At 47.5% G+C, this 27,207-nt stretch overlaps 3 protein-coding genes across 5 annotated transcripts; 1 reads left to right on the top strand and 2 right to left on the bottom strand.

Moving 5' to 3' along the window:
* The first annotated feature begins 619 nt into the window (after positions 1 to 619).
* On the top strand, positions 620 to 5,222 carry DUOXA2 (dual oxidase maturation factor 2). The gene is made up of 6 exons (XM_007424680.2): positions 620 to 766; positions 1,857 to 1,914; positions 2,133 to 2,267; positions 3,199 to 3,412; positions 4,284 to 4,495; positions 5,020 to 5,222. The coding sequence occupies exons 1-6, from the start codon at positions 620 to 622 to the stop codon at positions 5,220 to 5,222; spliced, it is 969 nt and encodes a 322-aa protein (XP_007424742.2).
* A 767-nt stretch (positions 5,223 to 5,989) lies between these two features.
* NMB (neuromedin B) lies at positions 5,990 to 12,837 on the bottom strand. 2 transcript variants are annotated; one of them, XM_088148479.1, is made up of 4 exons: positions 10,238 to 12,837; positions 8,671 to 8,888; positions 7,398 to 7,481; positions 5,990 to 6,134 (listed from the first exon to the last, which is right to left on the bottom strand). In XM_088148479.1, exons 1-3 carry the CDS (start codon positions 10,389 to 10,391, stop codon positions 7,440 to 7,442), a joined length of 414 nt encoding a protein of 137 aa, XP_088004605.1. In that variant the 5' UTR covers positions 10,392 to 12,837; the 3' UTR covers positions 5,990 to 6,134; positions 7,398 to 7,439. The 2 variants fall into 2 exon arrangements, 1 of the variants encoding a protein (XP_088004605.1); XR_015797485.1 differs by having other exon boundaries at positions 7,398 to 8,888.
* A 1,215-nt stretch (positions 12,838 to 14,052) lies between these two features.
* Positions 14,053 to 24,986, bottom strand: SEC11A (SEC11 homolog A, signal peptidase complex subunit). 2 transcript variants are annotated; one of them, XM_007424674.4, is made up of 6 exons: positions 24,858 to 24,986; positions 22,808 to 22,917; positions 17,485 to 17,634; positions 15,730 to 15,849; positions 15,245 to 15,302; positions 14,053 to 14,341 (listed from the first exon to the last, which is right to left on the bottom strand). In XM_007424674.4, the coding sequence occupies exons 1-6, from the start codon at positions 24,906 to 24,908 to the stop codon at positions 14,291 to 14,293; spliced, it is 540 nt and encodes a 179-aa protein (XP_007424736.1). In that variant the 5' UTR covers positions 24,909 to 24,986; the 3' UTR covers positions 14,053 to 14,290. The 2 variants fall into 2 exon arrangements, with proteins under 2 accessions (XP_007424736.1, XP_015742963.1); XM_015887477.3 differs by lacking the exon at positions 24,858 to 24,986 and adding an exon at positions 23,479 to 24,819.
* Positions 24,987 to 27,207: the final 2,221 nt, after the last annotated feature.

The raw sequence follows: 27,207 nt of genomic DNA, 5'->3' as shown, positions 1-27,207 counted from the left end.
AGCCACCTGGCCCCGGAGACCCAGAGAGAGAAAGAGACGCATGCCCCTGGGCATGTGAAGAGTGCTTCACTCGTACTTCACTTCACTTCCCACCCGCCAACCGTCCGTCTCCGCAGCCTTGAACCCCGGCCGGACCTCTTCTGTTCAAGAGCCGCGGCGGGGCTGAGGCTGCTGCGGGGGGAAAGCCGTAGCGAAGCGGTCCCCCCCCCCCCCCGCGAGGTGGCTGGCAGGCGAGGGCGTTCAGGGAGAAAGGCGGCCGTGGGGAGCCCTCTTTGCTCCGACGCTCCTTCGTCTCGCGAGGGACAGCCTCGGACAAAGCCAGCTTGGATGGGAGAGGCTCCCTCGGCTGTAGCAGCGCCTTTGGAACTCCTGGACACCAGGCAGAGAGTTGGGGCTCTCTGGAAACCTGGAGCTCACCTGGGGCTCTTGGAGACTTCTCCCGGGCACCGAAAGTCTTCAGCTAAACCCCCAGAATTTCAAAGAAGTCGACTCCTCCCAACCCTTTGCCAGGATCCCTGACCATCTTCTGCCCAGGTTTCGATGACCTGCGTTATATTTGCCCTGTGGAGAACATCTGGCTGACCACCCTTTCACCTCTTTTCCAGATCTCTGGCCAAAAATGACCTTGTTTGATGGCATCTACCCCTTCTACCCCCAGTCCAGGAAGCCCTTCATCTTTGATGTTGACCTCATAATTGTTATCATCGTCTTCTTGGTTATCGCCTTCAGCTTCTTACTTATTCTGCCTGGGATTCGAGGCAGAGCGGTGAGTATTGGGCCTGCCTGGTTTCAAACTGGGGTGGAACGAAGCATCAGGGACAACTTTCCCACAATCTTTGAACCAGCCAGAGCAAAGACTCACATGCTAAGCTCATTAGAGTTAGCCGGGGTTCAGCTGGTGGCCAGCGTAATAGGTTGTGCAAATCCCACCAATTTGCTCTGTGTTTTGGGTTTGGTGCATCGGGTGAGCCCAGAAAAATGGGTTAATTCAGTCAGAGATTAAAAGGGCTGTGCGAACGTGCTAAGGGGGGGGGGGTACACTGAGTGGCAAGGAGGAACTATGTGAAAGAGTTGGAGTTTACAACTTCTCTGGCTGTGAGTAATTTGCTTCAGCTAGAATGACCTGCACCATAACCTAAAAGTGGGGAGAAAAGTAATATGTTTTTCTGGCAAGAATTTTTTACTTTCAGAGAAGCATGTTTCTTTCTTCTTGTAGAACGGGTTTCTTTTAAAAGGCCTGTTAATTGCTTGCGTGAACATAAAATGTAGAGTTCTTCCAAGTTTTTCTGCTCCCTGAAGTGGTCTTTAATGGAACAGATTAAACAGACAATAGTGGTCATTGGCAAGATTGGGAGCAGGAAAAATATGTACAAGAATATCTATGAAAAGAGTGTAAGTAGGGATTGGATCAAGATTGGGAAAGCTGGAACTTCTGTGAACAAAAATGATCTCCTAGTTTGTAGAATAAAAAATTAAGATATTTTTCCCTTTCAGAGAATTGGGGGGGGGGGGGCTATTCTTGTTACCTGTTGATATAGGAACCATGATTCGTTTGAGTCAGTCCACACTGATTCCCAGATGGGCTCCCAGGGGATCAAACATAGATCGAGACTGCCTCTGCCATGCCCAGGGATTCAAACACTTGATTTATTGCACTTTTATCCCACCTTTCCTCGGAGAGCTCAGAGAGGTGTATTGTAGGCTCTCCTCTCATTCCACCCCCAACAACGGCCCTGTGAGGTAGGCTGGGCTGAGAGAGAGTGATAGCCCCAACTCCCCTGTGGGCGAGTGAGGACTCACCTTTCTGGTTTGCAAGTCCTTTGTCTGCTCCTGATGCCTGATCTCTTTGTCCGCAGAGACTCTACTGGCTTGTTCGGGTCATCTCCAGCCTCTTTATTGGAGGAGTGATTGTTGGTAAGTTCTGGTTCCTTCTTTTAGTCTCTACCTTCATTTCGGCCTGGATTAGTCTCCTGGCTGGACAGGGAGCCCTTTTCCCTGGTGCTTGATCACAAGCATTAGCTTTCGAGCATTCATGGGATGCGGGAAGGTGAATGGGCTTAGGAATCCTGCCCCGAGTTATGGCGCTTCTCAGCTACCCCTTTGCTTTAGACAGAGATTTCTGTCTTTTGCAGCTGTTCACTTCACCTCTGACTGGCAGAGTGGGAGGGTGACAGCCAACGTCACCTACAAATCGTTCAGCGCCGCCATGGTCCATGCAGATATTGGGCTGTACGTTGGCTTGACGGGAGTCAACATCACCTTGGTTGGTGAGTTCGCAGGGCTGCAAAGAGGGCGAGGAGGGGAAGGCTGGGCCAACGGAATGGTCTGTGGGAAAGACCTGGGGAGACAGGAGGGAGATCCACAGGGTGAACAACTGGGGTGTAGAAGATGTCTCAGCCCGCAGAGGGAGGGAGGGTGTGGGAAACATTTCAGAAGGGACCCTCCCTTGTTTTCTGGGGAGCAAAAGGAGAGGAGGGGAGAAGTACTTCCAGACTTGCAAGATTCTGTTAAGGTGACCTTGCAACAAAGATAGAGCTAGGACTCCTGGTTGTGGTACTTGCCTGGTCTATCTCGCAGGCCTAACAGACGCACTGCTATGCTCTATGTAAGTGGAAGGCAAGCAAAGGGGCTTGGGCGTTACGTTGGCCTGCTCTTGTGGGAAGTCTGTCAGATGCTGAAGTCCAAGTAGGGGGTGAGGTTGAAGCATGCAACAGATACAGAGAGGGAAGGAGAGGCTGAACATTCTTTCTCTGTGCCATTTCTCCTCCCTCCCTCTCTTTCTTTTGGAATCATTCTTACCAGAGGTCTCCGATTAAATTGCTTACTATGGACTTTTGAGATTTTGACCAAGAGCTTTGGAACTGAGCAGAGAGTGATGTGGCCAGAAGCTGCCGATGGCCCATCCTTTTTTGTACTGCAGCCCCAGGGCAATTGGTATCTACAGGCTCTTTGGCGTCCTGGTGTGCAGCCATTGTGGATAACTAGGGAAACATTAGCTTCTGCAATTATTTGAGCCAGGGTTTGCTGTTTCTCCAAACCTGATAACTATAGCTTAGTGGAGATAAGCCAGCTTGAAGCCCCAATGGGAAGAAAGCACCTCCTGGCTCACACGTGGACCTCTGGGATCTTTCTACCCCTTTCCAGTTCTAAATCCTATTCCTGTTTAGGTGCTCACCATGTGCCCCTGGCTCTTTGCAGGAAAACCCGTGGATCAGCTTAATGAAACCATCAATTATAATGAACAGTTTTCGTGGTGGTTTGGGGCCGACTACGACAAAGAGTTTGAAGAAGGCCTGCAACGTGGATTGCCCAGTCCCATCCTCTATGTGGCAGAGAAGTTTGCTGAGCACAGCCCCTGTGGCTTGAACAGTGTCTACCGCATGGCTGGTCACTATGCATCAGCAACCCTCTGGTAAGGGGAACTTTGTTTCTCAAAGGTAGATTCATCCAGGCAGAAACTAGAAAGATGGGAGAAGTTTGGGCCTTGGGCCAGGTTGATGTTTCTGGCAGAGGACCATCCAACCTCTGCGTAAAGAAATCCCACCACCTTTTGAAGCCACCAACCATCTCTCTGTTGAACAGCTCCTATTGTTAGGAATTTCTCTTCTCCCTCCCCTCCCCATGCCATTCTTAGCGGGCTTTTTAAAGGACTCCCAGGTTGTCCTAGGGCTGAAGGCTCCCGCAAGTCCCAAGCACATGCTCTTTCCACTTCATCTGACATCAGTCTAACCTTCTCCTCCACTGCTTCCAGTCCACGGAAGCCAAACAGCCCCGTGTGGGGAAATGCAAAATACAGAAATAATTCAGGAGGTTAAGTGGCTGGTTCTACAGCCTTGAAGGAAAACAGGTCCTAAGCCTTCTGATCATTTCCCATCGAGAACGCCCATGTTGGGGGGAGCCTCTTCAGGGTAATGCCCCATTGCCTGTCCCCCTTTCAATTTCTCCCAGGAGCTACAAAGAGCATAGAAAAGGGGAGCCCCTTTGCAAGGCTAGTGGGATTTCTGTCCCTGTTGCCTCTTGTGCTTTGGGCTCAAGGCTAATGTGGGGGGCAAAAGAACAGAACCCCAAAGGAAACAAAATCCCTTGCATTTTCAACACACTTTGATGGGGAGTGGAATCTGAGTCCAACACATTGGCAGGGAACCAGGTGGGGCAAAGTATTCTGCCCAGCGCCATTCCTCTTTCCAGCGGAGGCCCTTCCAATTGGAAAGGGCCCAGTCTGAATCCAGACCTCCTCTGCCCCCTGAGTTCTAACCACTGTGGCTCCTTCTTTGCAACTGCAGGGTGGCATTCTGTGCGTGGCTTGTTTCCAACATGCTGTTCTCCATGCCGGTCCCAGTGTATGGCGGCTACATGATTCTCGTCACAGGGGCTTTCCTCATCTTCGCACTCCTGTCCTTCTCCACGGGGAGGAACGCCTGGTGTGTCATCCAGTTTGGGTTGGCATCTCTGCAGCTGGCCTATGGGGCATCGTTCTGGCTCACTCTGGCCACAGGTAAGCATCCCAAAGGGTATTTCCTGGATGGTAGTGAAGAAATGAGGGAATTTCAATTCTGGCCATTCCTCTCCATTTTTTAATCTATGGAGCTCACAGCAGTCACTGTTTCTTTCTCTTGATCTTCACACTGACCTTGTGAAATAGGCTGAATAGATTAAAATGTCGTCTTCAGGACAGTCTCCTCTGACTTTGGGTGGGCTTGCAGGGGTGTCTACAGGATGTGGTCAAGAAAGTCAAGGGGGTAGCCATGATGGTGCGATCAAAGCACACTTAATTTTTTACGTGCATCACAACAGTTTGGGTGCACATAACTCAGTCAAACAAAAAGCAAACCAACCCCATGACTCTAAGCAAGGCTTAATACAACCAGAGTCAGAAAGTGGTGCAAATATGCTTATTAGCCTTTTACCTGGTCTGATTATCTGTACCATGTGCTGGTACAGCACGTGTGTTGGAAAGCAAGGCTGAGTGGTGTTTTGAGGGTGTCTCTGTTTCATGCTGCTGGTCTCCCTCTCTTCCAGGGCTCTTCTGCTTCCTTATTGGCACAGTCGTGATTGCCCTGCACTTCACCCAGCCAAACTTCCTGAAAGCATTCTTTGACCTGGCCGAGGATGAAGAGGATGATGAAGGCATGTTGGGCGAGGTGCACATCAACCCCTACTTCCATCAGACCCAGACACTTTCTTCTCAGCCTGATTTCAAACTGACCATCAAGAACAGCTAAAGCAAAACCTGGCATGGGACTTACTTGAACTGGTCTTTCTTAAGGGACACGGACTGTGTGATGTCCTGGCCAAGCTACTGGGAAGGAATGATGCACTTTTATGAACTGACTCCAAACCTGGCCTTTTTGTGCCATTATAGGCCTTGGTAGATCAGCCTCATTAATGCACTGTTTGGGTCAACAAGCATGAAGCACTTCTCCTGGAGGCTCTGGTGCCAACACCAGCCATACCAGGAAAGGAGTGGTGCCAGTAAAAGAGATGGTTGTAGTGTTAGCAGGAGGGGAGTATGCACAGGCAGATCCCATTGGGATACCCTATTTGCTAAGGTTCCCCCTGCCTGCCACTGAGGGCCTGCCCTATCATTAGGTAGAGGGAGGCACATGCTTTGAGCAGCAGATACTGAAAGAGGGAGGAAAAAGTTGGATGACATGTATGGTGTATCACAACAGACTCTGATCCAACTACCGAGAAGCTGCTGTAACTGGAGGATGGGTCCTTTGTATCAAGCACCAAAATACTGGGGATGGTTCTGCTGAATGGAGATTCTTCCCCAGCCCATGGGCCCAAGATTTTCCCCAACTCTGAATATTTATTTGATTTGACTTAGGCACTGCCTGATTCCAATCAACTCTGGGTGGCTTGCAACATACAAACAACACATCAACATACAATCAAAAAAACATCCAACGTGTTGTCCTAGAAGAACACAGCCTTTCCCGGCACCCCCAGTCACAGGACTTAGGAAGGCTAGAGTAGCATTGAGTGAGCAGAAATGTTTAATGGAAGGTAGCTATTTCCTCTCTACAAAGTTGTCTCCGGCCAAAGGTTTTGTCAATCAGCTTCACATTGTTTGAAGGCACCGTAGATGTAAAAAAGAAAAGGCTGCTGGGTTACTTGGTTTCATCTCATGCCTAGCAAAACAAAATCAAACAATCATACCTGTACATTTGCAGGGTCTGGATCACCCTAGCCTAGAGTTCAGGTTTTTTTTATTTATTTTCAGTATCAGGCTTAGCAGATGGACCAGGGGCAACATACACGTGCAAGAGAGTCCTCCTCCTCTCCTTAGGAGGTAGGCATTCTAGCAACAAATAGCAAATCTGGAGCCGTGGGCTGAGTAAACATTCACTGGGAAGCATTAGCAAAATGCACTTTTAGATGAATACCATGCATGACCATCATCTGTTTTGTTTGCCAACGTCCTTATGGGCATCTCCAAAAAGAGTGGCCTGGTTCCCAGTCAGAAGTGGGCTTCTCAAGGTACTTATGGGGTAACTAACTACATCCCTGGCTGTTGGAGCTATCCTTGTGTATTTCTGGGCTGAGCACAGTTCTCCAAGGGAACACTTGAGAAGCAGTGAGGGTGCCTTAGCAAATTTCGTCTACGACCTGATTGTAGCTCTTGTGTTTTGTTAGCAGCATTACTGTAGCCATCTTATTTTTTAATAAAATTCTGGAAATGATTGATGTCTCTGGAGGCTTATGGACTTCGGGAATCAAGGCTGCTACCTTGACTGTGTTGGTCAGAGTTTGGAACCAGGTCCCCAAAGTTACTCCCACCATCACTCACCCTCCCCTGGACATCAAATTCCACCATAGCTCTATGGCATGACTTCCAGCAGGATATACATGTCTCTTGAAGTAGATACCATTTTGCACGCAAAGGTTGCTTGGTGGACTCTATTTACCAAAAGGAGCAAAGAGCCTGGAGTCCTAGCTAACAGAAGGATGAGGTTGACTGCTCTTTGTCGTCTCTCCTTTTTAGGTTCTGCAGTAGACCACACACAAAAGATCTAGACAAGCTAATGTGTATTGCTTGGCAATCTTTGGATTCTTCTGCACGTCACCAAAGTGATACTGCAGTGCAGTTCTTACTATAGGATGTACCCGTGCAGTTTGCACATTGCTGAAAACCTTGCTTCCCAATGTGTAAGGACAGGCATTTATGGATGATGTCTTTCTCCCCTTCCCCCTCCCCCAGCAACCGTGGCACAGGGAATTAGTGGGTGTTTTCTCTCTTTTCCACACATAGTACTTTTCTTTCTTTCTTTCTTTCTTTCTTTCTTTCTTTCTTTCTTTCTTTCTTTCTATCTATCTATCTATCTATCTATCTATCTATCTATCTATCTATCTATCTATCTATGATTGAGAAAGGCCTTCAGGAATGTCTCTACCTTTGTGCCATAGTTCATCACATCTTTCTCGGTTCTTTGCCATTAAATGTATTTTGCCAGCAACTTCATTAATGACGGCATTTCCTGTAATGGAAAACGAGAGTAGAAGGTGACAGATTAGCAGAACAGATAGCACGTTCACCACCTCGGAGGCCCAAAAGAGGCAGCCCTCTCCATCCTGCTGGAGGAGCCAAAGTGGGCTTTTCCACTTGCTGTTTGTGGCCTGTCTCTAAACCAGAATCCCTCCAGACCGAAGAAACCTAGGATGGTTTTGCACAATGCACAAGTCCAGTCTCTGTTGTTTGTCCTGTAGGACAATAGCAGTAAACAAAGAGGTCGAGGTGAGATAAAGCAGTTGGGGATTTGCCCTTTTGAGTGCATGGAGGAAATGTGACCTAGGGGTAAAATAGAGGAGAAAAACATGGCTCACGTTTTGAACTGCAGAAAGCTCCAGATTCAATTCCATCTCTGGAAAGAGTGGCAAAACTCTTGGCTGAAAAAATGGAGTGGGAGTGGGGAATGCTTCTTATCTAAATCAGTATTTCATTCAGAATCACGGGGACTAGAAACATCATCTTATTTTTAGGGAAGGGACATTGTCTTTGTGTGGTTTGCAGAAAATCCAAGTTCAATCCATGTTGAGAGTCAGGGTTGACAGTCCTGGGCAGGATGGATCAAGACTCTGGCTCAGGAGAAGACCTTCTTGCCTATCTGGTTGGCTTCCCAACAGTTTGGATCTAAGTGTTGCTGGCTTTCTCTGAAATCTCTCTCAGTGCCTTTCATTCATGCCAAGCAGCCCTCAACCTCTTTTAAACTTCCTGCAAAGCTCCCTGCGTGTTCCTTTTCAGTCAGTCCCACCAGGAACAAGAAGAAGAAGGAAAAAGAAAAACTTAAGAGATCTGTGTTGGTCTCATAGTTGGGCAATTCTTTTGATTATGAACAGCTGGGAGGAGGGAGAGAAGGCAGGGGAGGAGGAGACGAAAGAGGAGGAGGAAGAGGAAGAGGAGGAGGAGAAAGAAGAATGCAAAAGCTAGGCTAGATGTTGCAGCCATAAGAACCCAACTGGAGGTGGCAGGCCAAGTACCAGCCCTCCAGCATTTTGCACGGCAGTGAATCAGCTCCCTGAGAAAGGGCATGGTTGGAGTTATATGAGAAATGCGTAGGGAAGGAGGATGCCTGGAGGCTGAGAAAGTAAGGGTGGGCCTCGTGACTAGCTCTGTGGAGCCCTGGCAATTGCACATTCCTTCCAAACAGGAAATTGGAGGGATCTCACCTGCTCTTTGGGATCCTGTTTGCCTTGGTTCTCTTCCAGAAGCTTCTGTTGCAACAGGATTTTGAGAAGTTCTCTTGTCAGTAGGTCCTTCGTGTCATCTACAATGCTAGTGACTGCTGGACTGAAGGCTCTGGGGATATGATTGGGCTCTGCTCTTTCCAAGGATGATGAGTGGAGAGGGGTGGGGCTCAGGGGACTCTTCTTCCCCATAAAATGCCCTGAAATGACACAGATACATAGAATTCTAGATTAAACGAATCAACACAGGGCTGGTTCCAACCTCTCCTGGGAGATTCACCAGGTGCACTTCCTTCTTACTGCTGTCATGGACATCCCTTTATTTGTCTTGGTACTTTAGAGTCAGCCTGCCTGCCTGCCTGCCTGCCTTTCCTCCCTTCCTTCCTCCCTCATTTTATCTTCCTTCCTTCCTTCCTTCCTTCCTTCCTTCCTTCCTTCCTTCCTTCCTTCCTTCCTTCCTTCCTTCCTTCCTTCCCTCCCTCCTTCCCCCTCCCCTCTTTTGAATCCTTCTTTGTTTCGCTACCTCCACCTGCATTTCCCAGAGCAGAATGGCTGCTTAGTTTATGATCTATCAGTTGGCTGGAGAAATAGCATTTAACTTTTTAAAGGACAATATGATTGTTTTTAACATTCCATCACTTTTAAATCTGGAGTTATTAAGGAAGAAACGTGCACTCAGTCTATCCACACATGTATGACATTGATTAAAGAAGGGATTGTGTATTCATGAATAAAATTATTAACATGCCCATTTTAAAAAGAAAAGAGACCTCCTGTGCTTGCACTTGCTCATGAAAGACATGATCGGCTTTCCTGCCCTGCCTTCTAAGGACACAGGTTGGCAAATTCAGGGTACTCACTGGGGTCCCTGAAGGGAGAGCTGGTCAATCAGTCGGACTGGAGAGGTGAATTCGAAGATATTCCGAATTTTAGCAGCTCCTCTGCCCGCCCCCACCCTCGCCCCCTGCCGCAAATAACAGGCGATCCATTGGTGTTTCTATCCCCACGACGAGGGTGTTTTCCGGAGCTGTCCCCCTCCGGGTGCTGAAGGGAGTATTCCCGCTCGGTGTAGCGCTTTGAACAAGCCCGTCCCCACCCCAAACGTGTAACGATCCAGCCATTCAGCTGGAGTACCATTTTATGGCAGTGTCTGCGCCTAACAAAGGCAAAGGGGCGCCAAAGGGGACCCCTGAAATAAAGGAAAAGCAGCTTCGCCACAGGGTTGGCCACGCCAGCACAGGCAAGGCTGCCACGCCGCTCAACTTTGTGCCAGGCTTCACTTTTTCCACGCCCCGCCAGCGTCCAGGCTAGGCGGGGATCCTGAAGGACGGGTCCCACGCCCTCATCCTCTCCCTTCTCTTGGAGGCGTCCCCCAAGATTTAGGGGTGCGCGGCCGATCCCAAAGAGCCCACCCCCGCCCGCGCCCCTCGCGTCCAGCAAGAAACTGCGCTTTTCCTCGACGGCGCCCAGCGCTGACGCGCAGCGCGGGCAGCTGCCGCGGCGCCCCTCTGCAGGACGGGCGCCCCGTCGGAAGCCGCAGGAGCCGTACCTGTAGCCCAGAGGTTCTCCCTGAGCCGGATGGGCCCGTTCCTGTTCTCGGCGAGCGCAGGCGAGGCGGAGAGGGCGGAGAAGAGGATGAGGAAAGCCACGCCGCCCGCCCGCAGGCTGCGGCTCCGGCTCCGGGCGAGTCCGGCTCTGGCCATGGCTCGACGGAGGGACGCCCTGCCGTGCCTCGTCGTGCCACCGGGGGGCGCCTTTCTGCCCTGCTTTCCCAGCCCGTCTCGGGTCGTCGCCGTCTCCTCCTTCGCATCCCGTCCCCGCTTTAAGTAGCGGCGCTGCAGGGGCGGGGACTGAAGCGCGGCCCGGCGGCCCGGGCGACGCCTTTGAGCCGACGGGCAGGGCCGTCTGCCCGAACCGTGGAGCTTCGGAAGGAGCCTGGGGACCCCTCTCTGGCCGGGTCCCTTGGGAAGGGAGGGGCGGGGCGGGGCGGGGAGGGGAGGGGAGGGGAGGGGAGGGGAGGGAAAAGAGAAGACCGAAGAGTCTGCAGGAGAGACATTTGATCAGCACTCCCCGAAGTCTGGCTCTCTCGTAAATGCCAAGGCTCAATCTTGGCATCCATAAAAGATTAGAATGCCTCTGAGCATACCCAGAGCAATAGGCAGCTGTAGGAGGCAGTGCCTTGGACTAAATAGCCAAGACCCTTTCCAGATCAGCCACTTGATTTGAAGCTGCCCTATAACCAGCAAGCTGGAACCTAAAACCCCCAGAGGAGTTCTCAAAAGATGGAGCCCATCCCTCCATTCGAAGCAGGATGCCTGAACGTTTCCTTAAGGCTTACGCTTGGAACTTGGGGGAGGGCTGGGGAAATGTTAACCCAGCGAAAGCTATTCCTATCTCCCACCCTCTTCATGATCATGCGAAATTCCCATCCTTTTATAGACGTTTGCCAAGCAAAACACTTGATTGGGTCCACATTGTCTCCAGGATCTGAGCTCAGATCCAGGGTGATATAATTTTTGCTATGGGCCATCAGTAAAGTCAACTCCTCACCATGAAAACATCAGCTGTAATGAACACATTCACCTTAAAAGATGCCACAAGGCACTTCATCGTTTTCGCAGCAACCAATTAATATGATCCAACCTGCGGAAATTCTTCTAAATCATGGGTTCTGGTGACCAGAAACCCCTTGGTCCCCCGCCTGACATCCTGAAGACAGCTTGTGCCCTCCTTTCCCCACATTTTTTGCAACCTCCTCCTTTGCATTGTATAAAGTTACACTACATTTATTCATACTAGTGCTCTCTCCGGGCAGTTAAATTCCATGTTAGGCTTCAGATGTGGTGCCTTGGGGAGAATATTGTCTTAAGGAACATACTTTGCTTTGAATAAAAAAGCTGCAGAGTTGCCCAGAGATCTAACAAAGCAAGATGGCATTATTCATTCTTAAACTCTATTCTGGAAGCAATGGATTGCTCACATTTCAGGATTAGGCTGTGTGTGGGCATGCAGAGTGCAGAAGAGGATTAAAGCCTAAGGGGGTTTTTGGGTGTGTGTGTGTGGGGGTTTAGCTGTCAGTGGTGGCTTGGCTAGCATAAAAGAGCACAAAGCCCTCTCAAGAATTAGGGGCAGGAGGTGCAGGGAGTGGAAATTAAGGGACCCCAATTATTGGGCAACTAAAGAAACCCCAGACTCCCAGTCCTGGATCAATTACTGGAAGCATCCCAGGTTTGACCAGATGATTCGGAACATCTCAACCAGGTAACCTGGGAAGGGAAACAAGACATCCAATAAGCCCAAAGAAGCAGGAGAGGGGTGTATCTGCTGGGGCAAAGATGGAACTGGTCTGCTTGAAAAGGGATGCAGTATAATGGGGCAATGAGCAGTCTTCGCATGAAAAGGATCCAAAATTCATTTTCACACATCTCCAAGCAGGGCTGGAGAAGACCTTGTCAAAAGTCAAGGATTCCCACCAATGCTGGTCTGCAATCATACTGAACTGCGAGTTGAATGTGGTTCAGTAAACAGCAACTTCCCCAGTGCAATCAGGAAGCAGATGATGGCTTAGGGGAACTGCATGCGAAGGATCCAGGTTTAATTCCTAGAAACTCAACCGGAGGTGGGAAAGACTGCTGTCAAGCAGAGCAGGACCAAGAAGCATAGGGTCTGCATTCAACCCTTAACCTAGTTTCCAACTCCCAAGCAATCAGATGCACTTTTGCAGAAGGATGAGCCATTCCCCTCCAAGCAGCTCCGGTGAAAAATGGAGAAGGGGGAGGAGAAAAAAGTGACTGCTCCACCCACTTTTGTTCAGGCCCCACCCCTTACTGGCCTTTCCTATTGTTTCTTAGCTATGTTTGCTGAGGTTGAAGAAGAAACCATTTTAAAGATGGATAGATGGAACTCTTGGTGTTATTTCCCTGAATTTATAGTAACTTATTAGTAAAAATGCCAGAAAAGAACATTTAAACCTCGCCCTTATCATGGAATCCAATACAAACCCAAGTTTAACTTAAATATCAACCTGTAAATACTCAGTAAAGTTGCTTTACTGAGATCTGTGATCTGAGGGACCTGGTTAGGGACAGGGATTTCTGGAGGAAATCTATTTATATGCTCACTAGGAGTCAACACCGACATGATGGCAGATCTTCAGTGAAGAGTGGCCTAAAAATTTGGGAGGGTCAAGGATGCAAAAGAAATACCTCTTCCAGAAGACTGGAGGGTGGGCAGAAATTATTCCTTTTGCTCTTTCTGAAATCCTGCAACTTAGAAGTGAAATGTGTGTGTGGAGATGTGGGAGAAGTGCTTTAATGCTTTTTAAAAAAAAGATCATTATTATTCAGCAATTTTTGAGGGGTAACACCTCTCTTCACAGCAATTAGCTGTCCCTTGTGTATAAAATAGCAGCATTTCCATTCAGCGCTGCAAAGGTGTTGATTAGCAACATTTGCATTAGAACCTCCCCCCCCCCAAAAAAGACATAAAAAAGAAATGCAGCATCTCTGGGATTTAAAAGGGGGGAAAGATGCAGCTTGACCAACAAATGAAAGCAGGAATGAGTAAACCCAGCCATCATCCTCAGCTCAGCTTACTCCGCAAGAAGGTGGTTGGAGGAATAAAATTAGAGCAGGGAGTCCGGGACATGTTGCTTAATCTGTTTTCAGGTCAGCTGTGGAGGATTGGGGCCAGTTATCTCACTAGTGATGGTGGAGTTTGTTTAACCAACCCCAGAGGGACCGAGGGTCTCTGGTTAAGTGGCTGAGTCAATTAAACATGGTTCCATGAACCACTAACTTCTCGCCATGACTCAGTTATGCCTGTTGTGCTAAATGGACCTTTGAGTCAGCAGCAGCTTAGTTGAGATCCTTCTCAATGGCAGTAACAATCAGATAAAATTAAGCCACCCACAGGGCTGTGTTTTACTGCGGCTTTGCTAAAAGTGGAGGTGGTAAGAGAAACTGCATCAGAGGCTACAGAATCACCGAAGCCAAAATGCAGTGAGAATGCTATGAAGCTTTGATCTTCCCAGGCCCAATGCATTGGCTCTTCCTCACCATACAGGCCATTGCGTATGCATGGTCTCCAGCATTTTCTTACTAAAATTAAAAAGCCAGTATTTTCAATATGTAAAACCCAGCATTTGGTCCCAGGCCTATCAACTTGAAAGTGGAGAGGTGCCACACATCTATTATTTTAAAACTGGAATGTATAGTTGTGATTCACTGGTCCTAAGATTACTTTATTCTTACTTGGAGGAACACAGCTTGTCCACAGAGACATCTTGAGCCATTAACCAGAATCTGATTTTCATACTTTCCAGTGGAGTCAGTTGAAAAGAGAACCCACGAACTCAGAAAAAGGCAAAAGGCATTGGCTTAAAACTTTTAATATAAAAATTCACCAATGTACAAAAATGCTAAAGTGTGACAAACTGTTCAAAATACTGAGATCAACCTTCCAGGGACACAGCAGCCGTAGAAAATGAAACCCAACACCAAACCAACTTGGATTAAGAAGCAGCGAAATGGGACACACTTCACATCCCACCGCCTACTCGGAGGGATGGTCCAAGCCTCCGCTGGACTTCCTTGGTGACAGGCTACTCTCGATGGACGAGGACAAACAAGCCGAGGAGAAAAAGGACAGTGTACTGGTGGGGGGAAAAGAACAAGACAGAAATATTTGGAGCATTCACCCACATTGTTTCAAATACAATGCAGGAATTGCCCGGTCCCTTGCTTCACAGGACATGGTCTCCAGTAAGGTCCCAGGTTTCCACAGAAGTTCTCAGCTTCAAAGCTCCAACAATAGGACTCATCCAGGATCCTCCCTCTGCCTCTACCCCCCAAATGTGGTGGGAATGGACTATTTCTCTAAGGGCAGGAAGATATGTAAAATATATAGTAAAACACCCAAAATGGCACAATTTGGGTACAAGCTTGCCATCTCAGTGGGTGGGTTCACATCCTGCACTAAGCTATGCTTTCTTTTAGTCAGGTTTACTAGAACAAGCCCACAGTGTCAGCACAGTGCTAACCCATAAATAACTTGCGAACTAGAATGCACGGTTCACATGTTATGCTAGGATGAAACTAACGAAACCACAAGAGAACTTAACAGGACGCATGGCCCCAAATGGTGACCGCAAGCTTTAAACGATACAAGACCAATGGTTTAAGAACGTGCCTTGTTCCTTGAAGAGTTTCAACTTCAGAAAAAATGTTAGGGAGCTGCGCTGTGCCTTGCCTGCTCCTCTGGAAGCTCCCAGTGGTGTTTGTTTTAAATGTTCTCTGGCCTTTCTCAACCCCCAATCTATGTCCCAAACAAAACAAAATTCCAAGACTTGGAAAGGCCAGACACTTTACTCATTTGCACCAAGCCACCATTGAGAGTCAATTGCCTGCACTCCCTAGAATGTGCCCGGCTTGGGATGCCTCAGTGGAATTCTGCCGAGAGAGACCCTGAACCCAGCTGCCTCCATGCGTTGTCTGAATGTTTTGGCTTGCCGACGCAGTGGGTCACGCCAAGAGAGCAAAGGAACAGAAAGTCCTACCTTGAATTTAGGGTAATCGTTCATTAGGATGGTGACAATTCCGATGTACGGCACAAATCTAAAACGGAGAAACAAAGTCATCCTCTTTAGACACTCTACTGGCTGAAACCTCTTGGGCTGATCATAAACTAAATTGACAGGGGGGAACAAAGGAGCAAAAGATGTAAGGTTTTCTATAAGCGGCCCTCTTCCTCCAAATTACATGCCGGTTAAAAAAGGCCTTCATAAAACTCAGAAACAATGTGTGATACAGAAGCAGGGGAGTTCAAAACCAGAGGACCAAATTTATCCATAACCAAGACGTAAGAGGAAGACAGTTAAAATCATAGTTCCAAGAATAACGTCTTTCCAATCTGGCGAATGGGCAGAAGCAAACAGGGACGTCAATCGCCGAACGCAGGGGAAACCGCTGAACTCCGCAGAGTGGTTAAGTGGGAAGGAACGCCCACTTAACTGTGCCACCAGCTGGCTGGCCGCTCACTCACCCTCTTGCTCTTCCAACCACGTCTTTCTTCTCCAGCCAGTGCTGCCCTGGCTTGTACAAGCCTCGGTCATCGACCGCATTGTTGTCGCCTTTGGTCAAAAACTTGATGTCGCCGTTTTGTCTGGCACAGGGAGAGAAAAAAAACAACCCACACTGTTAGGGCAGAAGTTAATGGATGGGCAAAGCGGAATGCAACCAGACTGTAAGTAGGAATGAAGATGCCAAGCAAGTATGCCCCAATACACCAGTAGGCAGGATCAAGATTTTAAGCTGGTTTCTTCCCGTGTTCTGCAGGTGGGGTGTGTGAGTGTATATGCCTGGGATCCTCCCTCTTTTTCCTTTTACAACATTAACCTTATTTTAGGACCTTTGTGACAATTGTTACATATTCCCCACTTTGCTGTGAAGCAACCATAGAAGCTTCTGATCCAGCCATCTCTGACCCCAAAGGAATTATGAGAATTAGAGCTGAATTCACCAATTCTCCATCGTTCTTGGAACTTATTTATTACTAAGATTGTTGTTATATGGTATTTTAATTAATTTTGTCTCTTCTGTAAATCGCCCAGAGTTGCTTCCAACGAGATGGGCGGTGACAAATTTGATATATAAATAAAAAAAATAAATAAAGATTAAGTAGCTTGCATTTTAATCATTCTGAGTTCACATGATATGGAGTTGGGTGGTTTAATGGCTTTGTCAATGGAATTTTTCATTCTTTTTGTTTTGCCAAATAAAGCTTTGTTTTGGCCTACACAGAAGGACACAAAGGAGTTGCGGGGTTAAGAAAAGCTGCACAAATACACCAAGCATTTGGAAGAAAAATGCATTTTGAAATGTTAAAATGAAAAAGAAAACCGATTTGCTATTAAAAAGAAAACTGATTTAGTAACAGGAAAGATATGGAAAGGGAAATCAAAGCCTTGTTTATCCTACATAACTTGGCATCCCTCCATACTTTTTGGACTAAAGTCCCCACAGTCCCTTGCCAGAGATAAAGCTGACCAAGTATGATGGGAATTGGAGTCAGGTTACCTACTCCTTGCCTAGAACTTGGTCATCATTCTTGCACTCCATGTTTAAGGCAGGAAGTTTGAGTTCATTTCCAGCACAGGTTCAAGTCAAAGCTGGGTTAATCTAAATACTCTTTTCAAATTCTAACAGTAAGAACAGAATACAAAAAAGATATAACCTGGGTGGAAGCATAGAACAGCCAAAGTGCTGAACCCACACCTAATCCAGGATTATAAAGATTTGGCAAAGCTAGTTTAAGTTTAGCATCTGCTCCCTTCCTCAAGTAACACCATTGTATTCGTACTGGTTCTTCCACATGATTTCCAAACTCTATTAGCTCCCTCGACCTTCTCCTCTCATACACCGAGTGTGATGGAAGGTCCCTTGTTTAATTGAACCACGTTTTGCAGCTGCAACTAAACCAGCAAACTCTGGCTTGAAAGAGCCCTCCAAACAAGATGCCAAACCCAGATGAATGGTGCTTGCGATCTCGGCTGGAGGGGCTCATTCAAACAACTGTTTGCTGGTTCAGGTAAAGCGTAGTTTCATCAAACAACAACAAAGGATTATCAGAATTGTGAATACCAGGAGAGAAGAAATGGGCGCGGATAAAGCTCGTTTCCGATCCTCCATGCCATGGTGAAGACTGAAACGGAGCTGAAACCAGTTGTGAAAGGACACAGCGAAAACTGACATAGCAACAGATGTCTGCAAGTATCACCGTCCAAAACCTGAGACATACTTTTCATGGATTTTCAGCACCCGATGCACTATTGGAATTTCCCTTCCTTCTATCCTAAAGACCACGATTTCACCCACTCTGATTGGCTCTTCGATGCGGTTGGTCAAGAACAGGAGATCTCCTCTGTGAAATGCAGGTTCCATACTGCCACTGGAAGATAAAAGCACTGGTTGATAAAAATACCTCAAGCTCTGCATTTTGCCTTCAGATGGTATTCACCCAGTCAGTTTTCAAGGGTTAAAGCAGTGTTTCTCAACCTTAGCAACTTTAAGATGTGTGGACTTCAACTCCCAGAATTCCTCAGCCAGCATGCTGGCTGGGAAATTCTGGGAGTTGAAGTCCACACATCTTAAAGTTGCTAAGGTTGAGAAACCCCAGGTTAAAGATACTGTTATATATAAGACTATTCACATTGCACCACTGATTACCCTGAGAATGTCACTACAGCGAGAATCTTGCTCTCCAATAAACACTTGCACATTTCACCTCCACATTCCTAGCTCTCATCTGTTGCACTCTGGTTCTGACGCTCTCCGTCGCCAACCTATTTGCCAGCCTGTTGCTCGTGTCTGGAAAATGGCAAAGCAATGCAAAAGCCTTAACCTTTGGAATGACTGATCCAGCCCTGTGGAGAAAGAAGCTGAACTTTAAGCAGCGTGCATCAGCGTGCTTAGTGAGGGAAGTCACTAAGCTCATCTGATATCCAAATGCAAGAAGGAAAAAGGTGCCAAGGCAGTTGTCTGGCTCCCTCCTTCAGCTTTGGCAAGATACCCTGCAGGGTGAGCTGCAGAAGACAAAAAGCCTTGAAAAAATGTGTGGGAAAGACTCAAAGCATGAGTTTCGTTTATTTACTCATTATATATACAGTGCATTCGGAAAGTATTCAGACCCCCTTCACTTTTTTCAATTTTGTTATGTTGCAGCCTGATAGTACAATCGTTCAAATTCAATTTTTTTCTATTAATCTACACGCAGTACCCCATAATGACAAAGTGAAAACAGAAGTTTAGAAATGTCTGAAAATTTATTAAAAAGGAAAAACTGAAATATCACACTGGCATAAGTATTCAGACCCTTTGCAACATGTGAAATTGAGCTCAGGTGCCTCCCATTTCTCTTGATAGTTGCTGAGCTGTTTCTACACCTTGATTGGAGTCCACCTGTGGTAAATTAAATTGATTGGACATGATTTGGAAAGGCGCACAGCTCTCTATAGAAGGCCTCACAGCTGACAATGCATCCTGTATCAGAGCAAAAGCCATGAGGTCAAAGGAACTGCTTGCAGAGCTCAGAGACAGGATTATTGTAAGGCACAGATCCCGGGAAGGCTACAAAAAAAATTCTGTTGCACTGAAGGTTCCCAAGAGCACAGTGACCTCCATAATTCTCAAATGGAAGAAGTTTGGCACAACCAGGACTCTTCCAAGAGCTGGTCACCCGGCCAAACTGTGCAATCGGGGGAGAAGAGCCTCAGTAAGAGAGGTGACCAAGAACCCGATAGTTACTCTGACTGAGCTCCAGAGATCCTGTGTGGAGATGGGACAAAGTTCCAGAAGGACAGCCATCATTGCAGCCCTCCACCGATCTGGGCTTCATGGCAAAGTGGCTAGACGGAAGCCTCTCCTCAGCGCAAAACACATGAAAGCCTGATTGGAGTTCGCAAAAAAGCACCTGAAGGACTCTCAGACTGTGAGGAACAAGATTCTCTGGTCTGATGAAACCAAGATTGAACTGTTTGGCCTCAATTCTAAACGTTATGTCTGGAGGAAACCAGGCATCGCTCATCACCTGCCCAATACCATCCCAACAGTGAAGCATGGTGGTGGCAGCATCATGCTGTGGGGGTGTTTTTCAGCAGCAGGGACTGGGAGACTGGTCAGGGTTGAGGGAAAGCTGAACGGAGCAAAGAACAGAGATATCCTCAATGAAAACCTGTTCCACAGTGCTCAGGACCTCAGACTGGGCCAAAGGTTCACCTTCCAACATGACAATGATCCTAAGCACACAGCCAAGACAACACAGGAATGGCTTAGGGACAACTCTGTGAATGTCCTAGAGTGGCCCAGCCAGAGCCCTGACTTGAACCCTACTGAACATCTCTGGAGAGACCTGAAAATGGCTGTCCACCAGCGGTACCCATCCAACCTGATTGATCTTGAGAGGATTTGCAAAGAAGAATGGCAGAAAATCTCCCAATCCAGGTGTGCAAAGCTTATCGCGTCATACCGAAAAAGACTCGAGGCTGTAATTGCTGCCAAAGGTGCTTCAACAAAGTACTGAGTAAAGGGTCTGAATACTGAAGTACATGTGATATTTCAGTTTTTCCTTTTTAATAAATTTACAGACATTTCTAAAATTCTGTTTTCACTTTGTCATTATGGGGTACTGAGTGTAGATTAATGAGAAAAAAAATGAATTTGAACAATTGTACTATCAGGCTGCAACATAACAAAATTGAAAAAAGTGAAGGGGGTCTGAATACTTTCCGAATGCACTGAATATGTGTGTGCGCGTGTGTATGTATGTGTATGTAAGGCTGCCCATCTCATATACATTATTCTGGGTGGCTAACAATTAAAAACAGAATAAAAACAATAACCCAAATGGTAAATTACATAAAATAGTGTAAAATAGTAGCTGAGGACACTCACAACGTCCCACAATCAACCCAGCCAGGAAACAGGCTCGCCCATACTATCAGGGCCCCAGGTTTGATGGTAAAACCAGGTTTTTAAGGCCTTGCAAAAGACCGGTAGAGTCAGGGCAAATCTGATCTCTGGGGGGAAGATGTTCCCGAGGGTGGCGTCTCTTGTGGGTGGGACCTGGAGCATGCCCCTCTTGCCGGATGTAATGGGACATGTAGATACTGCTGGGGACAGGCCGTTGCCACTGTCCACACCCAGGGTACCTTGGGAGGGGCTGCAGCTAAGAGCTAACTCTGCAAAAGTCTTTGGATTTGCAGGCCAAAAGTTGCTTGGGTGGATACAGTGCACAGCATTTGCCTGCCACTCCTGAAACCAAACACATCTTTCCCCAGGATCATACCTGCGGAGGGGAACTGGGAAAAGACCATTGGCTTTAGGGGACTGAAGACAGATGCCACGTGAGTGTTCCCGAAGAAGGTGAAACACCTTTTTGTTTTTGAATCCTGTCACTCTGCACCACCCCAGCTGACAGTACCGGGATAGGCTAAGGTCTCACAACTTCTGATGTGCCCTTTGCTCCTTTGCTTGGGCCCCTGGTTGAGCAACTGAGGTCCTTTTTATAATTTCTTGCACAGATGGAGGCTTTGAAACATGGCCCTTGGCGTACTGGGCAGATTTATCGGTCCCTGGATTAAAGAGATGCCTTAACCTATTTCAGCCACGTTCACTTTTATCAGTAGCCATGATGGGGATTTTTTTCCCAAGAAATGGGAAGCCCACGTCACAAACAAACAAACAAAAACATGGAGTGTTTGGGGGGCCTCTTGCACAGGGCAGCTGGGAGACTTAAAGCCCTAAACTGTGCAAGTGGACTTGATCAGCTGGAAGAAACAGCAGGAACGTACCACGGGGCCATTTACTAGAGGCGTTGGATAAAACGACTGCCCTCGGATCTTTGGGCACAGAGGAGGGTAGCACACTCTGTACCACAGAAGCCAAGATGCTGCAAACTGATTATGACTTTCTGTCTTTCCTGCCAGCTGCCTTCCACAACAGATTTCTTGGCAGTTCTGCTTGCTCATTTTGTACTCGGTAACAGCTCCCCCTTGTTTCAAGTATACAAATAATGCTGGCCTTTCTACTCCACCCTGTCTGTCTTCCCTCTGATGTCATGTCAACTTGATTGCAAGGCAAAAGGCAGGGGCATTTTGTCTTTTCATTTCTGTAGGGGGAGACTCTGGGGCTTTGTGCTGAATGCATGTGTGTCTTTTGAGGATATACAGGTAGTCCTCACTTAACCACTTGTTTAGTGACCTGTTTGAAGCTGAACAAAGGGACTTATAACCAGTCCTTGCACTTACAACTGTTGCAGCGCCCCCATGGTCAAAATTCAGGTGCTTGGCAACCGGCATGTATTTACAACAGTTGCAGCATCCTAGGGTCATGTGATCGCCATTTGCAACCTTCCCAGCTGGCTTCCGGTAAGCAAAATCAACGGAGAACTGCGTGATTCACTTAATGATCGCGTGATTCGCTTAACGGCCACAGTGACTTGCTTAATGACTGCTGCAAAAAAGGTCATAAAATCAGGCGCAACTTGTTTAACAACTGCCCCACTTAATGAATTTTCCGGTCCCTCTTGTAGTCGTTAGGTGAGGACTACCTGTAATCTGAAATCTATTTGTATCACTGTCCCTATAAGACCAGCAGCCACTTCAAAGCCAGCTGTCTACAGATACTCTGGCTTAGAATATATGGAGAACAATCAGCTTTCTACTGATTATTCAGTCAATATTATCCTGCATGGTGCAGCATTTAAAACTGGGCAGGATAGTTCCAAATTCAAATGAAGGTCTTTGAGCTAATTGTTATCTCTTGACCTATTCAACTTCACAGGGTTTTTGTGAAGGTAAAAGGAGGACAAGGAAGGAGACCTATGTATATTGCTTTGAAATCCTGGAAGAAAATTAAAAATGTAAGAGCCTTTCCTAGGATTCATCTACGGACCTCAAAGCACAAGCAATCAATGGACAGAAAGTAGGAATCTATTTCAGCCTTTCACATAGGATGTTTACAAGGTTCTGGGAAAGTTATAGGAACAAGTAGTTTTGGCAAATCGGTTGCCTGTTGGTCAAATCAGAACAAATGTGCTTTCTTTAAACTGTGTTATGCATGCTGCTGCCATACAGTTTTACAAACTGATAACAAATCAGAGACCATTTATTTTAAGATCTTGGAGAAATGTTTGACTTTCAGGAGGCACTTGAGAACACAGAAAAATCAGCCAAAGCCATTGCCCCAGTAAGAATCAAAGTTGCCATGTCAGGGGTCAACACCATTATTTAACTGCACCCCTCAAACAAGAGGCACCTAAATGTTTTAGGTTTACAGCTTCTCTTTTTACAAATATCGGAAAGCAGATTCTCTGACCGAAGGGGTGGCAATGTAGCTCGAGGAGGACCTGCATTCCAATACTTGTAAAAAGACAGGCTGTAAACCTAAACCTTGCCATTCTGTCAAGCTTGCCCTTGTTCAAAGGTCATGCTATGTTAGCAGAAGGCATGTCCAAGCAGATTCCCCACAAGCTGAATGCCTCCCCAAACCATTAGGACTGCCTCTCCCTATCAAATCTCCCACAATAAGATGGGTTGAGCCCGAGATTCCCAATATCATTTTACCTAAGCACAACAACGATGGGACTCTCACTGCCCGTTGCCACCATCAACCCCTTCCAGATCATCAGTGCTGAGGAAACGATCATCCCAAAGTTCAGGACCTGGTAATACAGCTGGGAGGGGGTGAGGGGACAAGGATTATCACTGGGAACTCAAGACAGTCCTCTGCAAAACACAAAGACACCCATGCACAGTGCTCTTCCTCAGGCACATCTCCAAAGGTAATGCCCCCCCCACACACACAAATGATAAGCAGGACTGGGGACTGCAACCAGGCATGATCTCTTTTACTTGATTTCTTAAGTATGGCTAAAATCAGACTAAGTGGGACCCGGTTCTAAGTAACTGGCTTAAGCTGGCAGCTTGAATGTTAAAGCAGAGCATGCTAACAAGGCTCACACCTCAGATTAAAAGCCAGAGTTGATACGTAGTTTTGACTTAATCAATACATTGTGAAACTGCCAACCGTTGAGATTTGTAAACACAAACTATTGTAAAATAGTTTATGGCTTAATGTCACATGAACCAGTGAAAGCAGCATTTCTTCTACTGATAAGCGACTGAGTCTTGTTGGATTGAGGGGCCTATAAACTGTAGTAAATAAATAAAAATACTGTTTATTTAACAAGGCAGAGTAGCTTAATATAATATATGAGCCTGGCCACTACATTTACCTTCTTCTAGAGCAGTGGTCTCCAAAGTGGAACACATGAGCCTCAGGCGATGCTCAAGAAAAAACACAGAGTGTGGGTATAAAACATTAGAATGTCCATTTATATGTATTTATCTCACCCCCTTTTTAATTGCTAGTGTTGGGGTATGATTTATAATGTGCATGATATATCAGTACAGTGGTATAGGTCTATAATTTATAAATAAATAGGCATACGTATCCTGGGAGCGCATGCTCAAACTATGCTGATAAGTGCGCATGAACAGAAAAGGTTTGGGGACCACTGATCTAGAGAACCTATCAAACTTGCTTTCGGGGAGTCCTCTGAAGCAGAGCCCCATGGCTGCTCTGACGACCCCTAACGCTCTTGACTCACTTTTCCCAGACAACAATTGCTCTGAAGGAGAAATGTGAAGCGAAATGAGGCTGCAGAGCATCAAGTGCCTGAAGGGAGATGGAAGTTGCTCCCTTCCTGCAGCAATGTGGAGAGCCAACGTGGTGTCCTGGTGAAGGGGCTGGCCTAGAAATTGGGAGACGGTGAGTTCTGGGCCTCCCTCAGGCATGAAAGCCACCCGGGTGATTTTGGGCTATCATTCCCTCTCAGCCCAACCCACCTCATAGGGGGAAATTGTGGGTAAAAGAGGTGGCAGGAGCGTTAGGTAGGTATGTTCACCGCCTTGAGTTATACATAAAGGAGGAAGGATAAAAAAAAAAAATCCTTGGGAGATCTGGACTGGGAAGGCGACAAGCCCCTGGTTTCTGTTATCCGTCTCCTTTCCATCCAGGGTCATCAGGCAGTTCCAGCCTGTCTGCTCCTTCTGCTGTGCAATTCAAGGTCCCTCACTGCAATCGCAGACATATTAACTGCATTATTATTATTGTATTTTTATCCCGCCTTTTTATACATAACTCAAGGTGGCGAGCATCCTTAACATTCCTGACTATTTTCCCTACAATAATATATATATACACACACACACAACAATACACACGCACACACCATATAGAAAGGAGGGACTGTTAGCCCACTTCATTGGTTCTTTTGCCCCTCACACCTTCCCCAAGCGGGCGCCCTCCGGGTATGTTGCACTGCACCTTCCACGCTCCTTGACCTATGGGCACGCCTACTGGGGAGGATGGGAGTTGTAGTCCCACGCACCTGGAAGGAGGCGGGGCTGTACGAGCAGCGAAAGGGGCCAGGCCCGCTTCGTCACGTGACGTCTCCACCGCTCACACTAGTTTTTACCGCCCCATCGCTCAACCGGGGGCTCCGCCCCCCCGCTCAACTGGGGACCGACGGGACGCTGCAGCCCGCCGCGCAGCCGAGAGCAAGACCGCCCCCGGGACCGCCTCCTCCCCCCTCCCGGCGCCCGCGCGAACCTGCCGCTTATTCATCCGCCGAACATCGTCCAGAAAGTCCAGGGAGAGCATCGCGGCGGGCGAGGAGGCTGCCGCCGGGAGACCCGAGCGCCCCGCACTTCCGCTTCCGGCCGCCGAGGCCAATATCCGGCCAAGCTGGTCCGAGGGAAAAACATAGAGTTGGACGCGCTAGACCAGCCCGAACGAGCCCTGTTTGCCGAGAGGTCCTTCAGAAGCCTGCAGGGACATCATTTCCGGTTCTGATGAGCGAGGGCGGGGGGAAGAGCAGCGCCGTGCCCGGGAGGCTCGAGCTGTCTTGTTGCTGCGAAGCCCCCCTGGGGTTGTTTTCCCTTTGATCTGAACATCGGATTTCGGATGAAAGGAGGGTTTCTTAGATTTTTTTTTCACCCCGAGGGGAAAAAATGCAAGTACGGAAGCTGTTCTTTTTGCAGGGCAGAGACACAGCGTCTCTCTGTATTGGGCGCAGGGGTTATCCCACTCCAGGAGAAGCCGTTGCAGTGACTTTGCACCGCCAGCCCGGCTTGCGGGGGCTCATTGGCTCCAGCCCCCCCCCCCAAGGCGTTGCCCTGTCCTTTCTCTTTCATGGGTGGTGGTCAGCTAACTCAGGGTTCCTCAACCTCAGGGACTTTAAGAGGGGTGGACTTCAACTCCCAGAATTCCCCAGCCAGCACGGCTGGCTGGGGAATTCTGGGAGTTGAAGTCCACCCCTCTTAAAGTCCCTGAGGTTGAGGAACCCTGAGCTAACCTACTTGGTTCCCGCAGAAAGGGATTTTCCAGTCTTCTAAAGAAACAAGAGACAGCCTGCATATCCAGTGGGCATCCCATTTCTTTTCCTCTTCTGGCGCGTCAATCAATCAACCTTTATTTACGGTCCAACACCAGACACTCTGGGGTGTCTTTGTTACTCACAGGAGGCCGTGAAAAAAATCGCATAATTTTTGAAGCAGAATATGATTACCAATAGAAGAGAATATGTGCAGCTCAGGGTTGAACTGTGGAGTCCCTGGAGTTCTCTGAGCTCGGCTGTTTTCTTGCAAACGTTTCGTTACCCGGCTAGGTAACATCTTCTGGCACTGAAGATGTTACCTAGCTGGGTAACGAAACGTTTGCAAGAGAACAGCTGAGCTCAAAGAACTCCAGGGACTCCACAGAATATGTTTACCTGACCCCAAGGAAGCCTCTTAACTCTCTCTTCTTTTGAATGGTCCTATGGCTGTAGCATTTGGAAGGCATCTACAAGGAAAAACAAAGAGCTGGAAGTCAGGATACAAACCTATAAAGATTGTAATGGAAAACCCCCTCTGGCGGTTTATCCAGACCCATTTTTAGCTTTGCGAAGGGAGCTGTAAGGGACTGGAGGACTGGACTAGAAATACAGGAGCGCTTCAGTTCTCCCCTTAAACGTCAGTTGCAATAAGGGAAAGGTGTCCTGGAGAGGAAGGGGTGCATTTAGCGCAAAAGAGAGGCATTTCTAGAACTACCTGGTGTGCCTTGTGGCAATGCAGCAAATTCCCCTGCCAATTCTTCAGTAATCCAGTTCAGATTTCTTAGATAAAGGGAAAAATCTCCTTTGAGCAATAGACTGAGAGTCCTGGTGACTTTAGGATTAGAATCGGAAACTGGTCTGCTATTGCCTTCGGTACTTTTTTCAACCTCGTAGACCTGTGTTTCTCAAGCTTGGTGACTCTAAGATGTGTGGACTTCAACTCCCAGAATTCCCCTGGCTGGGGAATTCTGGGAGTTGAAGCCCACACATCTTAAGAGTCACCAAGCTTGAGAAACACTATCCTAGACTAAACAACAGCCCTGATACTGTCCTATCCAAGCTGTTGGCCTTGCTTAGTTTCCAATCCCAAACGAGGCTTAAGGTTAGAAGGCGTGAACTGCGATGCAAATTCTCCTGCAGTTGATACTGCTTACAGTTGGAATGGCAGTCAGCCTAGTTAATTCAAAAGAGAGAAGCAAACTATTTTTCCACGCAGGTGTTTATAAGAATAGTCAGCAGTAACATCTGGCCATCCTCTGTCCCTTTTGAGTTGCCTATGACTAGAGCTGCTGAAAAGCGATGGCACAATTTCGCTCTATTTTGAAGTGGGAAATGGATGAACGTTGTACTGTGATTTTTAAAAGGTTTTTTTAAAGCATTGCTGTAAGCGAAAGAATGAATTCCAATCCTCCCCCAAAATCCAGCCCTGACCTTGTGCAATATGGTTTTCCTGCAATCTTTGCAGCCCTTGGACTTAAATATTAAGCCTGGCCCTTAGTTACTAAAAGGTGACCTGTCCCTGAAATTATCTCCCTCATCTTCTCTTCATGCTTCAGAAATATTTATACCTATACACACATTTAG

Source organism: Python bivittatus, unplaced genomic scaffold (genome assembly GCF_059951505.1).
Source record: "Python bivittatus isolate LINGU-HERP-01145 unplaced genomic scaffold, Pbiv_v1 ctg000530_np1212, whole genome shotgun sequence".
In the NCBI taxonomy this organism is placed as follows: domain Eukaryota; kingdom Metazoa; phylum Chordata; class Lepidosauria; order Squamata; family Pythonidae; genus Python; species Python bivittatus.
Note: the sequence above shows the minus strand (reverse complement) of the source record. Positions and strands in the feature narration are given on the sequence as shown.

Coding starts and splice junctions, on each gene's coding strand:
- NMB (XM_088148479.1), bottom strand. CDS start 10,391: ATGGCCAGAGCCGGACTCGCCCGGAGCCGGAGCCGCAGCCTGCGGGCG. Junction 8,889..10,237: donor GGAGAACCTCTGGGCTACAG/GTACGGCTCCTG, acceptor GTGTCATTTCAG/GGCATTTTATGGGGAAGAAG. Junction 7,482..8,670: donor AACAGGATCCCAAAGAGCAG/GTGAGATCCCTC, acceptor TTTCCATTACAG/GAAATGCCGTCATTAATGAA.
- SEC11A (XM_007424674.4), bottom strand. CDS start 24,908: ATGCTCTCCCTGGACTTTCTGGACGATGTTCGGCGGATGAATAAGCGG. Junction 17,635..22,807: donor CCCATCGTTGTTGTGCTTAG/GTAAAATGATAT, acceptor TTTATCTTCCAG/TGGCAGTATGGAACCTGCAT. Junction 15,303..15,729: donor GTGGTTGGAAGAGCAAGAGG/GTGAGTGAGCGG, acceptor TCTCCGTTTTAG/ATTTGTGCCGTACATCGGAA.
- DUOXA2 (XM_007424680.2), top strand. CDS start 620: ATGACCTTGTTTGATGGCATCTACCCCTTCTACCCCCAGTCCAGGAAG. Junction 2,268..3,198: donor AGTCAACATCACCTTGGTTG/GTGAGTTCGCAG, acceptor GGCTCTTTGCAG/GAAAACCCGTGGATCAGCTT. Junction 3,413..4,283: donor TATGCATCAGCAACCCTCTG/GTAAGGGGAACT, acceptor TTGCAACTGCAG/GGTGGCATTCTGTGCGTGGC.